The sequence below is a fragment of the Phalacrocorax carbo genome, chromosome 24 (assembly GCF_963921805.1).
Source record: "Phalacrocorax carbo chromosome 24, bPhaCar2.1, whole genome shotgun sequence".
NCBI classification, from domain to species: Eukaryota; Metazoa; Chordata; class Aves; order Suliformes; family Phalacrocoracidae; genus Phalacrocorax; species Phalacrocorax carbo.
Window position 1 is genome coordinate 5,084,821 of NC_087536.1, and position 21,361 is coordinate 5,106,181.

General features: G+C 49.1%; 1 protein-coding gene and 1 long non-coding RNA gene across 7 annotated transcripts; one reads left to right on the forward strand and one right to left on the reverse strand.

Moving 5' to 3' along the window:
* Nucleotides 1-818: 818 nt before the first annotated feature.
* LOC135317021 (uncharacterized) lies at nucleotides 819-5,833 on the reverse strand. Its single transcript, XR_010376161.1, has 3 exons — nucleotides 2,260-5,833; nucleotides 1,650-1,767; nucleotides 819-1,572 (listed from the first exon to the last, which is right to left on the reverse strand). It is a non-coding gene; the product is annotated as an uncharacterized LOC135317021 (long non-coding RNA).
* Nucleotides 5,834-6,296: 463 nt separating this feature from the next.
* ENTPD4 (ectonucleoside triphosphate diphosphohydrolase 4) lies at nucleotides 6,297-19,344 on the forward strand. Of its 6 annotated transcripts, none has more exons than XR_010376160.1 (14): nucleotides 9,848-9,935; nucleotides 11,363-11,480; nucleotides 11,738-11,935; nucleotides 12,379-12,584; nucleotides 13,106-13,256; nucleotides 13,342-13,445; nucleotides 14,062-14,121; nucleotides 14,352-14,656; nucleotides 16,053-16,219; nucleotides 16,451-16,775; nucleotides 17,494-17,579; nucleotides 17,803-17,964; nucleotides 18,251-18,759; nucleotides 18,854-19,344. XR_010376160.1 is itself a non-coding variant. In XM_064472539.1 (14 exons), the coding sequence occupies exons 2-14, from the start codon at nucleotides 11,473-11,475 to the stop codon at nucleotides 18,477-18,479; spliced, it is 1,896 nt and encodes a 631-aa protein (XP_064328609.1). In that variant the 5' UTR covers nucleotides 9,848-9,935; nucleotides 11,363-11,472; the 3' UTR covers nucleotides 18,480-19,344. The 6 variants fall into 6 exon arrangements, 5 of the variants coding, with proteins under 5 accessions (XP_064328608.1, XP_064328609.1, XP_064328607.1 ...); XM_064472539.1 differs by having other exon boundaries at nucleotides 14,352-14,482; nucleotides 14,588-14,656; nucleotides 18,251-19,344; XM_064472538.1 differs by lacking the exon at nucleotides 9,848-9,935 and adding an exon at nucleotides 6,297-8,758 and having other exon boundaries at nucleotides 18,251-19,344.
* Nucleotides 19,345-21,361: the final 2,017 nt, after the last annotated feature.

Below are 21,361 nucleotides of genomic sequence, written 5' to 3' on the forward strand. Positions count from 1 at the left end.
GCGGGACGTCACAAACGGCCGGGCGGCGGGGAGGGAGATTGGCGGGGGTGGCGGCGAATAGCGTGGAGAGGCGACGGGACGGAGGGGCGCGATTGGCTCTGGCGGAGGGGCGGGCCGGCTGGCGGGCGCGCGGCGCGGTGGGGAGGGGGTCGCAGCGGGGCTTGCACCCCGTGCGAGCACCAGCACGGGCAGGCGGGGGCTGGGGCCGGGGGCGCCCCGCAGCAGCCGGCCCGGCCCTCTGCACCGTGTCGGGGTGCAGAGCGCTCCCCGCGTGCACAACGCACGCCTGGCGCCTTGCGTGCTCCCGCGCGTGCCCCTGGGAGGGTGGGGGGGGGGCTTTCCGCGGTGAGCACCCCAGGTCGCAGCCAGCCTTGCACCTCCCGGGGCGCTTCTCGGGCCAGGCCGGGCGGGCGGGGAGGGAGGAAGGCGGAAATCGTGGGCATTACATGAGCAAAGGTGGTGTTTTTCTTGGAAGAGTGTGGTATCGCCGGGAGTGACGCAGCCCGCAGCGCGTTCCACGAGCCCAAACAGCCCCCAGTGCTCCCCACATGCTCCCCCAGTGCTCCCCACATGCTCCCCACATGCTCCCCAAGTGCTCCCCCAGTGCTCCCCCAGTGCTCCCCCCGTGCTCCCCAAAGCACAAGCAATGCCGCGGGGCCAGCTCAGGTCTTGCGCTGCTGCCGCTTCGTCTCAGAGGAGTTTTGCCTACAATAGGATTTATTTATTTGCTTTCAGGTCAGGGTTTTCTGGGTGCCCCAGCTTGCGCAGAGCCTGCTGCCCGCTCCTGTCACCCTGTCCGGCAGGGCTGGGACAGAAGGATCAGCCGCTCTGCACAGGCTTGAGCCTCGGCGTGGGGAAGAAAAGCTGGTGGAAGGGCTTAGAAGAGCTTTCTGCCCTTCCCTGCAAAGGCTTTTTGGGCAGATGGGATCCACAGCATCCACCGTCCCTCGCCACAGCTCCTGCTGCGCCGCAGAGCCATTAATCCTGGCCTGTCTGCAGGAGGAGCAAGCTCACCCTGTGCCCCTGCACCCCGGAACACTCCTCTTCCCCTGTGTTTTGTATGATCTTTTTGTTCCACCATGAAATCAGCCCAAACCAATTAAATTTGACGCTCTGAAGGAGATGGGGGCAAAGTCTTTGCGGCGCAGGGCTCCGGGAACACCATTAACTTTATTTCATTCCTCCTTGAAGGATTATTTGGAGTTCAACCTTGCTGGGAGGGTGGTGTTGTGCAGCGTGTGCTGAAACCAAGGTTAACCAGTTGCATCAAGCACCATGGTAATCCAAAGCAACATATTGCTGCTTCAGCCCTGGGAAGCAAGAGATAAAACCATCCTCTGAAGGCCCAAAAGAGCAAAAAATAGAGTGCTTGGTTTTCCCGTTAACCATGAAATGCAGACACACGAGGCGAGAAACGCCTAGTCTGCTCTCATGCTCGCCTCCCGTCCGGGTCCCTGGAGAGGGGCTGCAGCGGAGCAGGATCGGGCCCAGCGCTGGCACGTGCTGTCCTCTTCCCTCCTGCCCCAGGGTTTGTGCTGGGAAGCCTCCATCCTCCGTGGGAACGCGGCGGCACTGGAAAAAATAACAAGAGCGTCATGCGCGTGACTCACTCCTGATTGATTTTGGGTACCTGGCAGCAATTTCTGCACCTGGAGCAGAGCTTGTACGGGGGCTGGGAGAGCCGGCGGTGAGACCTGGCCACGGTCCTGGCGTGTCCCAGCCATCACATTGTCCCATGAGACCAGGCGTCATCAACTGTCCTAAAACCTGTCGAAAGCAGAGACTATAAAAGGTCCTTCAACAGCATGCAATTTAACACAGTGATTGCTAAACTTCTTCCTTCCCCCCCCCATCTTGCCCCCTGGCAGAAGCTACTGGATTATCGTAGCTTTGTTTCCTCCAAAAGAGACTAAACCAAATAAATGTTGCTGACAGGTGGTTTGACACTGTTCTCCAGCTTAAACGACATTTCGGAGCTAGAGAGCCACGTGCATACGTGTACTTCCAGCAGGCAGCACTCCCCGATGATCACCCGTGTCTGCAAGACGTAAATCAAACACGGGCTCGAGAAGTTCCTTTTTGTAAGGCAGCCTTATTCAAGGAAATGCCTGAATTAAAACTCGAGGAGGAACACTTTCCAGTATTGCTCCACATAGTTTCTCTAGGTTTACCACTCCATGAGCAAGTCAACAGCAGCTAACCTCCTTCCAATGCTCCTGGCAGGGCAGGGGAGGGTGGGGAGATTACAGCGTCACTTACCTTGATGACCCCTTTCCCCTACAGTCTTAGGTCTTGCTCACCGATAAGAAATAGTATGAATTAGTCTGAAATACTACGTGCTGTTTCCAGGTAGGAACAGGTTATATTTTAACCCTGAGGAGCACTGGCATGAGGAATCCTTTCTGCTCCTGCTCCGTACCCCGCGCCAGGGGCCACCCCGGGGCGCAGGGAGCTGCTGCAGCCAGAGGTGCCAAAGCAGAGATGAACGGACTGAGGATTTTCCCCGTGTTCGTGAAGAAGGGACAAAATTATTCATCAAATGGGGCAGGGAGTCTGGTCTGGCTTGTGGTTTTGTCGTGTCACACATCCCACCAGCAGGAAAAGAAACAGCCTGTGTCTCTTGGATGGTTTCCTGCCATCCCTGCCTCGCGTGGCAAATAAGAGTCATCCCTCGCAGGTCATCAACAAAGCGAACTCAACTCGATTCACAGAACCTTCCCTTGAAACCAGTCGGTCTTGTGCAATGATCCCCTCGCTGCCTCCCAGGACACAACCACTCCCAGTGGACCCCATCCGGAGCTCCCCTGGGCTTAGCATGTCCCCCAGGCGCTCCGCGAGCCCCAGGCTCCATCAGGGCAGAGGAGCAGCGAAGGGCAGAGCTTTTTGTGCCGTTAAAAGTGCAGTTTGGCTGCAGGCTGCGCAGAGCACGCTCGTTTATACACTGACAAGTCGATGCGAAATACACTGCCGCAATCCGCACGCACATTGCATCACTGCGAGCAGCTAAATAAAGTGATGAATCAGACCCGCTGATCTGAGTCCTCACTGTATGTAACCTTCTTTAAGGGGCTTCTGCACCCTAGGGCAGCTTTTAAACAGCAGAAATATAACATGCTGCCAGAAACAGAACAAGAAATGAGGAACCACCTGCGAAATGAAGTGAAATGCTCCCAGCTTTCATGAGTCTCTGCCCAAAGAAGGTGCCTACAGCCCCCAGGCCATCTGCCTGGCACTCTGCAGCTGATTAGGAGGGCCCAGTTTTGCTTATCGCGGCCTCTTGCCGGGCAGGAGGTGCAGGACACCACGGCTGCACCCATGCCGATAAGGCAGGAGTGTCATGCTGGGAGGCGGACACCTTCTGGGAACTGCAGAAATTATGGCTTATCTACAAGATCCAGTGAGATACATATATATTTTTTCTTTTTTTTTTTTGCTTTCCAAATCTACATGTTCTCTAACAGCTGAGCGACACCTTGTTTTAGGGTGAGTTTTATCCTTTTCACAACCTGCTGCCACCGTCACGCGGCTGCCAGCCGCGGGTGCTGAACTGGGAGCGAGGAAGGGGAGCGCTACTTCACCTCCAGCAGCACGATGCCGTATAGCAGCAAATCACAGGACATTTTTTATTTTTTTAATTCAGGTGTTCAGCAGCAGGTAATTGTATTTTTAATTGCGGAAGGGAAAAGGCAGCCATTTATGGCGTGGTGTAAAGCATTCGCTTTAGAAGAGTCACCAGAGCAAATGCATGTCGTTAAGGACATATGTTCGCAATCTTATTTGCAGTACAACCAGCCTGAACTTTATGTCCCCACAGCCTTTTGTTTTGTTTTTCACTAGCTTGTGTTGCCAGATGCTTGCGCTGGAGGAAGGACGGTTTTCATGCAGGAATTATAGAATCACAGAATCACAGACTGGCGGGGTTTGGAAGGGCCCTCTGGAGCGCACCCCGTCCCACCCCTGCTGGAGCAGGCACCCCCAGAGCAGGGGCACAGGGCCGCGTCCAGGCGGGGGGTGAATGTCTCCAGGGGAGGGACCCCACAGCCTCCCTGGGCAGCCTGTGCCCCTGCTCTGGCACCTGCACAGGGAAGGGGTTTGTCCTCATGTTCAGGGGGAACTTCCCATGTTCCAGCTTGTGCCCGTGGCCCCTTGGCCTGGCGTTGGGCACTGCTGAAAAGAGCCCGGCCCCATCCCCCTGACACCCACCCTTCAGATATTTATAGGCACTGATGAGATCCCCCCTCAGCCTTCTCTTCTCCAGGCTGGACAGACCCAGGTCTCTCAGCCTTTCCTCACAAGGGAGATGCTCCAGCCCCTGATCCCCTTGGCAGCTCTGCGCTGGCCTTGCTCCAGCGGTCCGTGATTCTGTGATTCTGGTGTCCCTTTTCAAACAAACCGACTGCGTTGCCACAGAAAACAAGGTGATACCTTACTGTTCCGGCTGGCTGGTAGTTAGGGGTTTTGCTCGGCGCGGGGGTGTGCACGCACCGGGGGCTGCTGTCCGAATTGCCAGCGCTCGGTGAGCAGCGCGCCCCGGAACAGCGATCCCCCATCCCGCGAGGCGTGGATGCAGCCCGGCACACCGGTGCTTGGCCACCGCCAGCCCTGCCAGCCCCATCCCTCCTTAGAAATGCTCAAAGCCCTTAAAATAAATTTTAAACAGTGAGTCTGGACCTCACTCCCCAGGACTGTCCTTAGGTCTAAGGCAGCCTCAGAAGATGCCCGGGATTTTCCTGCCCACATGGGCATGTTTTTTGATGCTCCCAGGTAGAGGCGGCCACAGGGAAGTATCAGCTGCTAGGAAACCTGATGTGTTCCAGTTATTTTTTATCTTTATACTAGCAAATGCCATAAAAATAAGCAAAGAGTATTGTTTTGTCTTTGGGGTGGACTGACCCACTTATTTGAACATCAGCATAAGGCATCCCCTGGTTTTAAGCCCTTGCTGAGCACACCGAGATGCCAGTAGGTGGATTAGTACTGGAAAATCAAGAACATTAATCCCTGCTCCGTTAGTAAAACTCAGTAACTCAGTAATTTAGTAACTCAGAGCATCTCTTTTTGCCTTGATTCACGTGGGCAGCACTCCAGATTACCAAGGTATTCGTTTCATAGCCAGCGTGTGCATAACAGGTTTACATGTAACAGATCAACCGCAGTGATGTCAGCGAGGGCCATGAAAATGAATGCAAAGAAAATGAGAGAGAATTGAGCCTTAATGATGCTGCGGGGTTATTCCTATGCCAAAACAGCCGAAATCTGAAAACTCAGCACTGCAGCTCCACCAAAGCAATGCAGACAGATCCAGCACCCATTAACATTTATGCAACCTCAGAGGTAAAGGAGGTGTGGATGCGAGGAATTTCGCCTGTGGGTTTTATTTCAGCGCTCACATAATCTGACCTAATTTACCATTACCTAGCTCTATGGATTAATGGAACAGGGAGAGGCAATACCCAATGTGTATAATTAAGCCTGCCTTTTGCATTACTTCCTGGACTGAATTTTTTTCATCAACTTGCCTTTCTGGTTTGAAGCCCTGGGGAAACAATGGGAAAGGCGCAGCACATGCTGGTGGTGCTTTTGGGACTGACTGGTGGCACTGGGCAGAGGAGGCCGAAAGGATCCCATGGGGTTTGGTGGGTTTGGGTACAGCTCTTTTTTTTTTTGCTTTGTTTCTAGCACTTATCAAAATTCAATCCAGAAAGGAGGGAGAAAATCCTGGCTTGTCGTTTAGGGGATGTGTTTAAAGCTGGGGAATGATCCTGCTCTGCCACCGGCTCCTCGCATGGCCTTGGTCAAGTTGTTTAATTTTGATGGGCTTCACCACCTCTTCCATGCTTCACCACCTCTTAAAAGAGCATAAGCAAAAAAGGATGTGATGAGGGCCCTGCAAATGGGGCCGTGGCTGGCAGGCAGTCCTAGCCTTCTGCTGCAGTGCAAGCAAATAAAAAATCAGCATTATTCACCCCAGAGCAAGCCCAGCCAGTGTGTCTGGGGAGGTCAGGCTGCGGGGACGACTCTCCGGCTTTGAAATGGGAAGAGGGGCGTTTTAACAAATAAAAACGCAAGAAGAAAAGTCCAGCTGGGAGACACGGCTCAGCCCTGCCTCCACGTCCCCCTTCACCCCCCCACCGGCCACAAAACGAGGGTGCTCCACCTTGATCAGCAACAGCAGCCGCAGCGTGCCCCAGCTCCTCCCGTATCTGCTCGCCCCGCTGCATGCCACAGGCTGATATTTGGGAGGGTGCGGCGGGGCGGGCGACATGCGCCCCTGAGATAGGGGCCGGGCACCCTGCACACACCTTGCTCGGGCTGTCGGGGTCGACCTGCACACGTCCTACAGGCCGTTTCTCCTTTGGAAGCGGGTGATGCCCCAATGCCCCACTCACAGCGAGCTCTGCGGTGCTGCTCTGGGTCTCCACCAAGCTGCTTTCTCCAGGCACCAATTTAGAGTGAGTCCGATGCGTTTAGCAGCGTGGCTTTATCCCAGATTTCCTCCAAATTGCACAGGGGGAACAAAGCAGGAGTTGGTGCTTGGAGGAAACCTTCCACCTGTGCAAAACGCTGGGGGTCTCCTCGGCGGGGTGCCCAAGCCGGAGTCCGGGCTTGTTTCACCAGCACAAGAAACAGCCAGCGGAGAAGTTTTTACTCCCACTGGTGATATTGTTAACGGTGGAATGAAATATATTCACAAACAACTAATATTTCCTCCGTCACTGCAAAGAGCATGCATCTGGAAATAATTAGCATGCACAAACCCAACTTGCACATTCCTCCTAGGCCTCCATTTTGTGCCGCCTGCAGACTCTAGCAACGATGGTTTTCTCGGCAGCTCTCAATTTCTACAGATTTTTCAGTATTTCTAACACAGGGCCAACCCCTGGCCGAAGCTTGCTGGTGACGCAGAAACCATGCTCAGCAAACCACCCCCTGGTGCAGCTTTTTCAGCTTTTTTGTGTGCATGGTTTGATGGCAGCTCTGGCTTTTTCCCTTTTTCTTTCTTTTTTTTTTTTTTCTCCACAAAGCCCTCGCCGCCACTGACATGCTCCTACTTGTGCCTTCGTCTCTGTAGATGACGGCAGCATCGGGAACCGGCTGCCCTGCAGCCATTCCCCCCAGAGTCACGAGTTGCAGCAACTGCTTTTGGGTTGAATTCATCTTGGAAAGGGACCGAGGGGCTGCCCGAAGCAGCTGGGTTTTTAGCTGCGTGGCCGGTGGGAGCCTGTGCAATGCCAGGATGGGTCCCACCAGCCCCGTGGTTGAATGTCCACCGTGCCAAGCGAGGAGAGGGAAGCCCTGAAGGGACACGTGCTCCTCACCCCGTGGGACAAGAGGCTCAGCACCTTCGCTGGGCTGAAGCCCGCTGGCAGAGGTTTCCTCCCTCTTCCAAGCCCTGGTGCTGACACCAGCTTCAGCAGCTGCCCCAGGGCTCTGTGTTTCTCTTGCAAAGCAAGAGCAGGTCGTGTCATTAGCTCGGCATAATTTGCCGTCCCAAAGCACCTACTCTCTTGCCCAGGGCCACATCCAGCCGTGCTCGGGATGGGTTGCACACCCAGCACAGTTTTCCCTGCAAGTTCAATACTGTCTGCTCTGCTTTGGTCCAAACTAAAGAGGGATATACACCCACGGACAAGAGTTGCAATGCTTAAATCCTAAAGAAGTCCAGCCTCTTGGCTGCTTTGGAGAGTTGCACAACTGGAGCACGGCTGCAGTTCTCCCTCCAGCACCCAGCAAAGCCCTCTCCCCTGCCCTCGCTCCGCCGAGAGCATTGCATCGCTTTGGCTTAGTCACTATATTTCTGCATTGCTTCTGTGAGAAGGTCATTAAAGCACTGTAAAAAACACGCTGGAGACAAGTGACTTCGTTCTCAGCGCGTGGCAAAGTAGCTGCGGTGAGCCCAGGCGGGAAGCGCAGCCCTGACCCCACCCAGGTTATCCGGCATTAAAACCCAGAGAGCAAACCGAGGCGTGCAAAACCCGGCGTGCAAAGCCCAGCGTGCAAAACCCAGCGTGCAAAGCCCGGCGTGCAAAACCCAGCGTGCAAATTCCGGAGGACAGATCCCGGCGTGCAAAACACAGCACTCAAAAGCTGGTGTGTGAAACCCAGCATGCAAAATCGCATGTGTAAAACCCAGTGTGTAAACCCCAGTGTGCAAAAGCCGTCATGCAAAATCCAGCATGCAAAAACCCAGATGTGAAACCCAGCGCATGGGCTCGGCGGGTCTCCCCAGGTACAGCTGGGTGCACTGCTGGTTCTCCGCTGAGTGGGGAAGCAAAAGCTGAAGTGTTTTTGAGAAGCACCAACAGCGGCTTGAGAGGCAAAGATGAAAATTTCTTGTGTGAGCAGAAAAGAGGAAGAGGAAACCTGGCAGAAAATGAATTTATGTGAAAACCCACTGCCTTCCACATTCCCCTCCAGCTGGAGAAGTCCTGCAGAGGATCCTGCTCAGAGCGATGCAGTTCCTCGGTCACATCTGCTTTTCATAAGGCAGACAGACAATCCCGGCTCTGTTTCTTCACCCCAGGCCAGATTTGGTTTCTCTGTTCCCGATGTGACCGTGGCTTTCAAAAGCCAGAATTAGCTCTGCATCCTCCTGTGAAATGCACGGCAGAGGCTCGACGGTCCTTCGCTTCAGGGCTTCGCGCCGTCCAAAGGCAAAGCCTCAATGGGGTGTTTCAAGCTGGGACATCCAAAATACGGCACTGCATCTGAGCGACTAGAGCGGCGCGTGACAGACAGACAGGCGGACAAACAGCAGGTACTCAGTGTGCATTAAGGAAATGACAGCAGCCATCAGGCTGGGTGTGCAGTTTTGTCCCAATTCCCTCCTGCCGGGCTCCCAGGGATGAGGGCGAAGTCTGGAACAACAATTTGTGATGGCAGAAGGAACAAGAAGTGGGGAAGCCAGGGCAGCCCGGCAGGTCCAGCTCCTGGAAGGAGAAGAAGCTCCTGCAAAGGAATAGGGATCACAGGGGTCCCATTTTTGACCTTACAAAGTCACCCAGGGTATCGCTTACCCCCTTTGCTCCTGAAAAGCAGCATTTAACCCATGAGAGCTTTATGCACCACCCTCCAAACCTGTGCCCGGACAGGCATTAATCGCCAAGCATGTGGTTCTGCTCACGCGGCCACGCTCGTTTCACCGCGGCAGCTGGGATGAGGCTGAAGCTCACCCGGGGACCCAGGAACCGCTCCCAGTGGGGAGAGCTGAGGCCCCAGCAAAGCTCCCCAGCCTCTCCTTGAGGTTATTCCTGTTATTAATACATTATAGTTGCCAGGATAAAACTTTCTCATTCCAATTCTCCAAAGGGATCTTGGAGCCGTGCGGGCACAAGCTGTGCTGCCGCTCAGTGGCAACGCGCAGGAGAGTTCCTTGCTTTGGCACCCGATTTTCAACCCCTTCAAGGCGGGGAGGGGCTTTTTTTTTTTTTTTTGAACCAGATTAATGCATTTATTACTTATATCTTAAATATTGATATGTTTATTACAGGTGCTACAATACCATTGTATGTGTATAATATATAAACGTTTATATTTACAGATTTCTGTTTATAAATCTGTACTTATATGTCCATATACTGTTCGTATATTTATATTTGTCTGTGTATACCAGCGATAAATGCAGTCTATACCTTGCACAGCCCTGCAACCCTTGCCCCGAGCGCTGGGCGCTATAAATTAAGGTTAAACCATTAAACCACCTCCCTGGCCACGCCCCCAGATGTGACCACGCCCCCTCCACACATGACCACGCCTCTCCCCCGCCTAGCCACGCCTCCCACCGCTTGGTCTCGCCCCCGAGGGATTCCCCTTCCCAGCCCACCACCGCATGCCCCGGCGCCACGTGTGTGCGTGTGTGCGTCACGTCCGGCGGCGGGTCCCGGAAGTGGCGCGGTGGCCGGTTGCTATGCGGCGGCCGGGCGGCGGGCCGGGCGGTGAGTGCGGCCGTGGCGGCTCTGGCTGACCGGCTGGTGGGAGGGGGGAACGGGCGGCGGGGAGGGTCCTTCCGGGATGGGCCTGGCTGGGGGTAGCGCTGTTGGGCTCCCGGGACCGGGACCGGCCCCGGCTGCCGGGGGTGCCGGTTTGTTCCTTGGGTGGGGGCTTAGAGCAGGCCGGGCCCTGCGGCCTGTCTGCTGCTGGGGCTGTGAGGAAGGGGCGGGGGTCCTCCGCAGCCCGCCGCGCTGCCCTGCCGCTTCCGTTCCCCTTCGCCGCCTTCCCCCTTCCCCCTGCCCCTTCTCCCTAGCCCCACGGCCACCCCTTCCCCCTGCCCCTTCTCCCTAGCCCCACGGCCACCCCTTCCCCCTGCCCCTTCTCCCTAGCCCCACGGCCACCCCTTCCCCCTGCCCCTTCTCCCTAGCCCCACGGCCACCCCTTCCCCCTGCCCCTTCTCCCTAGCCCCACGGCCACCCCTTCCCCCTGCTCCTTCTTCCTCCTTCTGCCCCTGCCCGGTGGGGGTTTGCGGGTGCCAGGCGGAGCGGGAGTGGGTGGCTGTGGTTTGGCACCCGCACAGGAACTCTGTGAAGCCCCGGGCAGGTGCTTTCGTAAGGATGGGTCGTGTGCGGAAGGGCTGTGAGACCAGCTGGGGTGTGTGGAAAGAGAGTGACAGTCCTGACCTGTGCTGAAGTGTCAGCATTTGCGTGTTTGGGTTTTCTTTTTCTTTAAGTGTTGCTGATGTTTCATTATGTCTGGAGGCTTTACATTTTGGGGACTGGCTTTGCAGGTGGTAGCAGAGCTGCAGATACTCTGTTTATAAGGACCTTGTGCAGCAGGGGTGCTGCTCTCTGTGCCTAGTTTGCTTTCTCCTCCCTGAGCAGAGCAGTGCACAGCTGTGCTTCAGGCAGGGGCAGCTGCCGCGGGTTGCCCGGGTCTGTGTCCAGTCAGGCTTTGAATGTCTCTGAGCATGGAGACTGCACAGCCTCTCCGAGCACCCTCTTCGTGTCCCACCACCCTCACAGGTTTTTTTTTTATGTTCAGATGGAATTTCCTGTATTTTGGTTTGTGCCTGTTGCCTCTTGTCCCATCTCTTGGCACCACTGAGAAAAGAGTCTGCTTCCTTCTTTACGTTCTCCAGTCAGATATTTATATGCGTTCCCGAGAGCTGTCTCCTCTCTGCGTAAAACAGGCCCAGCTTTCTCAGCCTCTCATTGTGTGAGAGGCACTTCAGTACCTTCACAGTCTCTGTGGCACTATGCTGAGCTTGCTCTATGTATTTCTTGCCCTGGAGAGCCCCAGACTGTACCCAGCACTCCAGATTTGGCCTTAACAGTGCTGAGTAGAGGGGAAGGATCACCTCCCTCGACCTGCTGGCAATGCTCTTCATAATGCTGTCTAGAAGATCTTCTATGTTTTCTTTTTAATTCAGGTACAGAAGAGCAATGGCTTTGAGAACGGTTGATGTGGCTTGTCAGTCTGAAGTGACCGGCTGACGTTTGAACTCTGGCTGGCCTTTCTTTCTGCTGGCCATATCCCAAAATGGGGAGGTAAGAATCCCAGAGGGACTGTCAGATTAAATTGTGATTTCTTTTGAGGGAAGGCCAGGGAACCTAGTCATGAATTCATGGCTAATCATGAATTCCAAGGTGGGAATCACTTCTTGACTACACTCAAGCCAGAGCTTGAGCAAGGTGATGAAAAGTTTTATGAAGAATCTGTTTGTCCTTGCCTTGTTTTGAATGTGTTGTGCTTCTTTCTGGTAAGAAAGCCCATTTGTAAAGCAGATTATTCCTTTGAATTTCAGGATCAGCATCTCATGTTTGCTTCCTGCTTCTTGGCACTTCAGCATCTCTCCAGTGGGATGTCCGCGTATCCTCAACACCACTTTGCGGCAGATCGTTGTGATAGGAATACTCGCCGCTGCTGTCTCTTTGCTTTACTACTCTCTGGTGGTCATCCGCAATAAGTATGGGCGTGCGTACAGGGACAAAAGATTCCACAGGTGAGAGCTGAAGAGGCTTTTGTGGAAAGGAATGAAATGTGATTTTGGTGTGAAAGAGAAAACACTGACAGGCTTGTGTCTCTGAAATACATGAATGGGGGCGGAAAGTATGAGTAAAGCTTCCTGCTTTTTTGTGAAGCTTTCCTTGCCTAAGTGGATTTTAATTTATCAATGATTCAACTTTCAATATTTTATGTAGCAGATCAGCAAACTATAGGCATGATAATATTGCATAAAAAATTATTTTAAAAATTACTTTTGGTATTCTGGGAATTTTGATTCTTGTAGGTGGCACTTCACTCTTTTTTTTTTTTTTGTCTTCAGCAACAGTACAATAGTGAAAGTTGTGATTCCTGCGATGGGAACCTATTTTGAGTCTGACGCTGAGAAAAAGTTCCGTATGGAGCTTAATTGCCACGTAGTAATGCCTGGCTTTCTTCTAGATATCTTGCTCGAGTAACTGACACTGAGGCTACAGATACAAACAACCCCAACCTGAACTACGGAATCGTTGTGGACTGTGGCAGCAGCGGCTCGAGGATTTTTGTGTATTGTTGGCCAAGGCACAACGGTAACCCGCATGATCTGTTGGACATCAAACAGATGAGGGACAAAAACAGAAAACCAGTGGTTATGAAAATTAAACCAGGTACTGGAAAGAAATTTAGATGTGATTTTTCTAGATAGCTGCCTATCCTAACACTTGCTTTTTCAAACCCCATACCTAACGTGTTTGGGTAAAGGACGTTTGCAGGTTGCCAGCATGGTGCTCCTCTGGGTTTCTTTGGGTTTGGTATGCAGAGAGCTTTGTTCAGCTTTTGGACTTGAAACATGACGCTGACGGGCAGGAGGGAGAGGTTTCTCTGTAGGTTAAGGGAGTTGCCGGTTCAGTTGTCAGTTAACTTGGTTCTGTTTACTTAGTGAATAAATAATTGGCTTTCCATAAAGCTTTTTGAGCCATAAACAGGTAATACACCTAATATCGGGTTTCCTTTAATGTTTGGAGGATGATTAAGTGTTAGTTCCATTCTTATTTTCTTTTTTCTGTAGTTGACTTCCTGGGTTTGCCTTTGGGTTGTTCGTTTCTCCCCTGTATGTTGCGTATTTCCTAGAAAATCTTGATAACCAAAGCTTGAGTTGCTTCACTTTCATATTTATCTGTTTCACTAGGCATTTCGGAGTTTGCCAGCTCTCCTGAAAAGGTCAGTGATTATATTTCTCCACTTCTGAGCTTTGCTGCCAAACATGTGCCACGTGCAAAACACAAAGAGACTCCTCTTTATATTCTGTGTACTGCAGGAATGAGGATTCTGCCAGAAAGGTTATTGGCTGTCTTATTTTTAGCATTTAGAATAGCAATCCTGTGTGTCTGACTATTTTTAACTGTTCAAAATGTAACTTTGCAGCCAGCAGAAGGCAATACTTGAAGATCTGCTCACTGATATTCCCGTGCACTTTGACTTTCTGTTTTCGGACTCACATGCAGAGGTTATTTCAGGGAAACAGGAAGGTAGGCTAAGGTTGGAAAAACTATCTTTGCAATGTTTAGTACTTTCACGGTACAACTTGGATAATGTTTTTGTTGCTTTTTAAAATTCTGGTTCGGTCGAGAGACTTTTTTCCTCTGTCGCACCATACGGAGCGTGGAGGTGATCATCTGCTGTGATCTTCTAACTTGTCTAAATGTTTTCTCGTTAGCAGTGAGAGCAACTTACCTGTGTTTAGCAGGAATTTTAGTCCATTTTCTCTGGCTTTGGGGAGGGAGGGGTAGGGCGCAACATTCTTGATGGAAGAAGCTTTGCAGGGAAAAATGATTTCTAAAGGAGCGATGTTTTGGTGCGATTAGCTCGCTAGGGGCTTAAAATCGTTTTAAAAGGTGACGTGCTTACTGTTTTCTGAAATGTACACATCAGACTGTCTTTAATACATTGAATTAGGATTTTTATCATAGCCTTGTCTCGGGAGAGGAAAGAATAGAATAACTTGCCAGGAATGTTACACTTTGAAGTATTTTATGTCGTAAAATACAAGCGGTGATATATTTTAACTCACATGCAAAAAATCCCTCTTTGTTTTTAAGATGATATATACCAGATATTCCTGAATATGTTTTCTTATGCATGTAGGAGTATACGCATGGATTGGCATCAACTTTGTTCTTGGAAGATTTGAGCATACAGATGATGGTAAGTATCTGGAGCTCAGCACAGACCGCGAGTACGTTCCTGTGACGGTGTGTTTTTTGCTAGAGGTGTTAGTGAACAGCGCGTGTGCGGATGCTGGTGTTGGTTTCATTTGTATGTGAAACTTCAATGATCTGCATTGCTACAAAAGAGAAGTTAACAGGAAGTAGTGAGGCACCGCTTCAGGCCCGTCCTAGTTGTACTTCTGACTGCCTTTTCATTGTTTTATCCAGAGGATGAAGCCATTGTGGAGGTGCATGTCCCAGGTGGTGAAAACAAAGAGGCCATCTTTCGTAAGAGGACAGTGGGTATTCTTGACATGGGCGGAGTGTCGACTCAGATAGCGTACGAAGTCCCTAAAACTGTAAGCTTTGCCTCTTCGCAGCAGGTTATTATCTGTGCAACTTTCTTCTTTTCCTTTTGGTTTATTTTAATGCATATTTGTTGTTTTTGTTTTCTTTGTTTTGAGTCCTATTCTTCATTACATCCCGTTCCAAAACCAAGGCACGAGAAGATGGCAAATACGAGTCCTTCATCAGCTAAGCAATGCATTTGTATTTTGTTCATTCGAATGTTTATTTCAATCAGTATAATTTGCCACCAGTTTTTAAGTGGGCACGGGGACGTGCAGTCTTTGTGTGTGTGCGCGTGTATATGCAATTTTTAAATTTGTTATATCAAGAGACTGTATTCTGGAGTTTAGAAACAAAAAGTTGTGTGGTGATTCTCACACAAGAACTTATATAAGCTATGGCTTTTTCCTTTAAGTTGGGTTGGTAGAAACGGAATTAACAGGATGTGGGGGTAACAGTACAGTTTGTTTAAATATCATCTACGTTCTCAACGCAGTTCATCTGTTGTAACAAAGAAATTTGCTTCCTGCAAGTCTGAAATGGAACATAAATTTCTCTAACTCCAATCTGCTGAGTTCTAGAGTAATTCCTGGATTTTTGAAGTTGAATAACTTGCCATTAAGTTCATTCAGAAATTATCTAAAGCATAGCATGAAAGCCCTATGTTTTGACTCAGTCCACTGTTCTAATGATGTATATATTTAATTTTTTTAATCTTCCTGTGAAATGATGGGGTTTCACTATTACAGGTTTTAATAACTACATTGCCTTTCAGACAGACGGTGTAACAAATAGGTTGGGCTGTTAAACAAAAGTGCCGGCGTTTAGATTCAGAGCCAGTTGCCACAGTCCAATATGAATTGGAAACAGGAGCAGTTGCAGACAATTGCTATGACGACTGTTGTATGGCTCTGTCTGAACATAAACCGCTATAAAATAGGTATTCTGGTCATGGAACCCGTCCAGGTCCCCAGGGAATGACAAGAGTCAAACAACCGACTGTGACACTTATAGGCCTACTGCTGTTTTTCATTTCCAACATCAGTTGGAAGCCACGCAATGTTACGCTGCGTTTCTGAGCATGTTCTATGTGAAGTGCTTGTGCTACACAGCTCTTAAATATCTGAAAAGCTACTGCAGGTGACTGATGTATGGTATGTGAGGAGGGCTGAGTGACTGACAGGTCTCCTGAAAAGCTCGAGAGCTCAACTGGAAACTAAAGAACAGCATTGCTGGGCAGACCGTAAATCTACCTCATCAGTAATGATGAAAATCAGTCGTATGGGGACTCGGTCAGAAACGGTGGTGTTGAGTTTAGTAGCCACAGCACGTACTTTTTCACAGGAAAAGATACTGGAGCATCCGTAGTAGCAGGTCCTGGCCTTTAGAGTTCCTTGAGCATCGGTAGCGATAATGCAGTTCTCCGCAGTCAATACGCTTTGCTTTCCCTATGAAGTAGAAGGTAACGTGGACCTGTGAAAAGCAAAGTAGATGAGTTAGGAGTGAAGTTTAATGTTAAGGGCGCCCCGTTGTCCAAAGAACTCATGTTTATACCTAATCTTGGTGCTCATGTTCTTACAGGAGGAAGTAGCCAAAAACTTACTTGCTGAATTCAACTTGGGCTGTGATGCTCATCAAACCGAGCACGTGTATAGAGTCTACGTTGCAACATTCCTTGGCTTTGGGGGAAATGCAGCACGCCAGAGATATGAAGACAGTCTATTTACCAGTACAGTGCTTAAAAACAGGTAGCTGGCTGCAGTTGCTTGGGGATATGGGTTCTGTGCATCACTAGGCTCGGTAACTCTGTAACTTTAATATATTTAATAAAGTATCCTGATGTCAAACTTAATTTCCACAGCGTGCTGCACGCCATGCTGAAGTTTCTTTAATGAGGATGCTTTGTTTTGATGCTGTTTTATCTTGGAGCTTGATGTTTCTGAATATGCAGTTGTTACTGTGCTTGCTCCTTCACACAGACTGCTGGGCAAACAGACTGGCATGACTTCTGATTCGCCCTACCTAGATCCTTGCCTGCCCCTGGATGCTCAGGATGAGATCCAGCAGAACGGACAGATAATGTATCTGCGGGGAACAGGAGACTTCAATCTGTGCCGTGAAGTTATTCAACCGTTCATGAATAAGACTAATGAAACGCAGACCTCTCTTAATGGTGTCTATCAGCCCGCTGTGCACTTTCAGAACAGTGAATTCTATGGTTTCTCAGAGTTCTACTACTGCACCGAGGACGTGTTACGCATGGGAGGAGACTACAATGCTGCTAAATTTACTAAAGCCGCAAAGGTAAAGCATTCTTGAGATTAACTTTTTACAAATTCAAAACAACTACCCTCCAGAAGCATTTTGTTCTGAAAGTCTTGCAACAAAACTTTGCCTTTTCAAGGTCCAAAATCCTTTTACCCTGCCATGAACTACCACAGGGCATCTCTTTTCCTCATTGGTTTTTCTTTCAGAATACTTGTTTTAAGGCACAATAGTAAAATGGACTCATGGTAGTCAAGTTCCAGCAGAATTACTGGTAAAGGGGAAATCCGTGCTGCTTCCATGCATGCTGCTTTTTTAGGAATATCTTTGTTGTTGTTGGGAAAATATCCTTCTTTTTTTTTCTTGCTTTATACATCTTGTACCAGTTTCTCAGGTGTTGATCCTAACAGGGATCAGTTCGTTGGGGACAGTTCAAAGTAAGGCTGCAGCATAAAGTGGAGGAATATGACCTGCTTTGTCAATGCCCTAAAAGCAGGTTGTCTATTTTTCATCTCCACACAACCAAAGCATTTAAGTACTGCTGAAGACTAACTTAACCACAAATGCCAAGTATGGATGAAAACGTTACAGAAAAATACCATGAAATTTGTGGTTTGACTTATTAGCAGTGCAAGGGATGCCGGTGGTTTTTTGAGGTTTCTAGCTTTTGGTAGTTACAGAGCATCTTATCTAGTGGCATTTTTCTCTTCTCCAGGCAGAAGCAATGTTAAAGTCCTCTTTTTTTTTTTTCTCAAAGGATTATTGTGCCACTAAGTGGTCTGTCCTAAGGGAACGTTTTGACCGTGGTCTTTATGCATCGCACGCTGATCTCCACAGATTGAAGTAAGTATTTGTGTTTGTACAGCAAATTCATTCATGCAGAGTGGCCAGGGAGAGGTCATGTCCAAATGATCCATTTAATGAAGTCATTGGAAGCGTGAATATAACCTTAAATATTGCATCAGCCATAAAAAAAAGTACCGATAATTATGTGTCTAAATGTGCTTCCCAGTCCCCTGAGACTCTGTAACTGCTGGTCTGACTTTATGCTACTCTTTCTCTACAGGTACCAGTGCTTTAAGTCAGCCTGGATGTATGAAGTATTTCACAGTGGCTTCTCTTTTCCTGTGAGTTACAGCAATTTGAAAACAGCTCTGCAGGTTTATGATAAAGAGGTGCAATGGACCTTGGGAGCCATTCTTTACCGAACACGGTTTTTACCTTTAAGGTACCAGTTGTTTTCTCAAATGTCTGGAAGGAGCGTTTGGGTGGAAGGTACGGAGGTTTTATGAAGGGAAGGAGTATGGTGATAGCAAAGCAGCTGACAGATAGGGGGAGACAAGATGTTGTTTCTAGTGCATTTATATATAACCCCGGTACGTGCTTCAGGGCAGCTCAAGTGATGCTTTATAGAGACTACTCTACTAAAGCGGACTCTCCTTCCTGTGGTAACACAGTTTGGAGGCAAAGTTTGATTTGCAACTTATGCCTGTTATCCCCTTGCTTCTTTTCAGAGACATCCAGCAAGAAAACTTCCGTGGAATTCACTCCCACTGGAGGAGCTTCTCCTTCGTTTACAATCACTATTTGTTTTTTGTCTGTTTTCTGATTGTGCTGCTCTCCATCCTGCTTTACCTGCTGAGGCTGAGACGGATCCACAGGCGAATGTTGCGTAACAGCTCGTCTCCTTCCCTATGGATCGAGGAAGGCCTCCCACCACAGAAGATCGCAGGACCCTTATGAGATGCTGTGGTGGAGAGCTTTTATTGGACTTGCTACTCGAAAAGCCATTTTTGCCTCAGGGTTCCTCCTTTTTGTCCCTTTAACCCATTGAAGAAGCAGATTGCCTAGAGCGTGTAATGCAGCTAGGCTTTTGAAACATAGGAAAATGGGGTCAACTTGGCTTAGTCTCATTAGACAATATCTGCCAAAAATTAATTTTTTTTAATGTTGCACTTTTGTGTGTGATGGGACGAGCAAAGACTTGTCAGTAAACGTGCAGGAGCAGCTTAAGCTATGTATGGTAAGAGAATGAGTGTGAATTCTCATCCTTTGGGTGAGACTGTGAAATCCTGTTAGTGAGGATGAATGAGGACTGGTTTTATTTTCTTTTCCAGATTCCAGGATTGATATCACTTGAATTCTTAATTCTGAGTCTCCTCAAAGAAAAGGAAGCGCAGGTTTTTGAAAAGCAGTAAGAAAACAACCTTTTAGGACAGCTTAATCTGATTTTTATCTTCTGGGATAAGTACTGTGATGTAGAAGAGAAATCTATTGCACCCAATGCCGTGCTTCCACAAACTGCTTAAATCAGTTCTGTTTATTTGTGAGTTTCCCCTTTCATCTTGGGAGCTGTATCCCCATAGTGGCAAAAGTCACGGCTTTGTAATCCTTTATTTCTGTTTCATAATCATTGAGAAATCTCCCTGAAACTCCAGTAAGGTGAAGAGAACTGGAACAGGCCTAGGCTTTTGGTTCTGCTAGAGTAGACATGGCACAGTGTCTCCTTGTTTTGAGTACTTTGATTTGTTAATTTATATTTTATTTAAAACTGTTAATTTTAATTGAAAGTAAACTTGTCCATGATTAAAAGTGGGATTTATATGAACTCTTGGTGTCTGAATATTTTATTGCACAGTGTCACTTCTGTTCTTACCGTTTGGATACAGAGCCAACTGGGAAAGCTTTCTTCTCTTCTAGTAGGTGTGAATATGCTGGAAAACTGGATGCTGTTTTCAGTAGTGGAGAACTAGACGTGCCGATACCGTTTTTGTCATACTTGAGGTGCAGTTTGTTCATCTAAAAATCTAGACGCTTTAAGTAGTTTTATTGTCTCCTTTCAATGTGCTTGCTCTTGCCTTTGACTGTGTAGGGAATTTAGGCTTGATCCGCTGAACTGCTGCTAAATTTAGGTGCTAAACTTCCTGCTCCATCCACCCAGCGTCTGGTAGAAGGTTGTGTTGCAGCCGTAAGAATTAACAGATCCGTGGTGGAACTTTGAAATGGCAACGGAATCTTTGACTGTTCAGAAATAACAAATAGCGTCTGCCTTTTGTAAAGGATTTTTTGGGACCTGACAAATCTGAGCACTTCGCCAGCCGAGAGCCTGGTTTGCATTTTGCTATTTTTTGAGCACCGCCTGAGCGAATGCTTCGATAACACACCTCTTGCTTCTGGTATCTGGAACTGTGGTACAAACTTGTCGCACTCATAGGCTGATAATTCTTATCAGAAAACCGACACTGCCGAGTGTTACAGAGCCTGCACTTCCTTTCTGAAATGCCTAAAACCCAGTGCAGAGCCTCTCGTTGCATGCTTAGATAAAGCAGCTCCCTTTGGGCAAGGGCTGATGGTAGTGGTCAAGTGGGGGGAAGTGGCAGTGTGTGACTTGGCAAAATCCAGGCAGAGGCCGAGCATCTCTTAGCAGAAGACATAGTGTCTTAAATGCAGCAAGAAAAAAAGAAGTCAATAAAAAGTTTATTAAAATCATAAAAACATGGAAGTCGAAGAGGGCTGTTCCAGATCTAACATAGAATTTCCTTCTAGATGCTGCAGTATTTTCTTTTTAGCAACTTTCTTAACAATTAATGCAAAAAAAAAAAAAAGAAAATCCTCTTAATCCTCATGGAAAAAAACCCTATTCTGGCCTTAACTAAGGCCGTACAAACATTTTTGAAAGGAAAAACAATTGTCTAAAGTTGTGTCACGGTTGAACCAAGGGCAGGATTTTGACGTTGCTTTCCTGTCTCGTAGGCTGGACAAACTCTGGCTGTGCACAATGACGTATGTGTTTTGTGGCCCCCAGAGCTTAAGAAGACTTTGGTAGAACAAGCGGCAGCTGCCGGGCTCTGACTACGGTAGGGACAGGTACAGCCGCGGCATGAGGGAGACGGACCGGCCTTGTGCTTACGCAAAGCGTCGCGTGCCTGCTTTAGCCTTTCCACGCTCCTTTTCGAAAGCACGGCACTGGCGAGTAAGGATGTGAAGCAGGAGCGTTTGGAACGTGAAGGAAGATAAGATGATGAATGGTGGGGAGAGGGCGTGAATGGGCAGGAAGCTTCCCAGGTACCAGGGGCTGCTCTGAGGCGTGCAGGGTCTCTTTTTTTACCTTTGACTTTTTTCTGTATCCTAGCACTTTTTCTAGTGATTTGGTTCAGGAAGGGCAGAATAAAGATGACCCAACGCACAATTGGCTCCTGTAATGGTAAAAAGATACTGCCAGCAGACATCGGTTGTGGGAGCAGCTACTGTTCGTTAAAAATCTAAGCACAGCATGAAAGACCAGATTCAAACAAGTGTAAGGCCTAGAAACTTAAGCTTTTCTTCATTCATGCAAGACAGTGCACAGAGCCCTGGTTTGTATCTGTATTTTTCCCCCTTGCTCAGGTATCGGGTGGTAAACTGCTTGATAAGGAGCAAGCGTTGAGGTGCTTCGGAGTGAGGTGGGAGTGAGCACTGTCTTCAAAACCAAAACCAGCTGGCTCTTATCAGCCTGGGCCTTGCTTTCCTCAATTGTTTAAGGCCTTTAAGGAATCTCATTAGATGCTCAGCTGCCCCTCCCTGTGCATGCAAAGGGTTCATCTGTCATGGTAACACCAGTCACTAAGCATCACTTTCACAGCTTA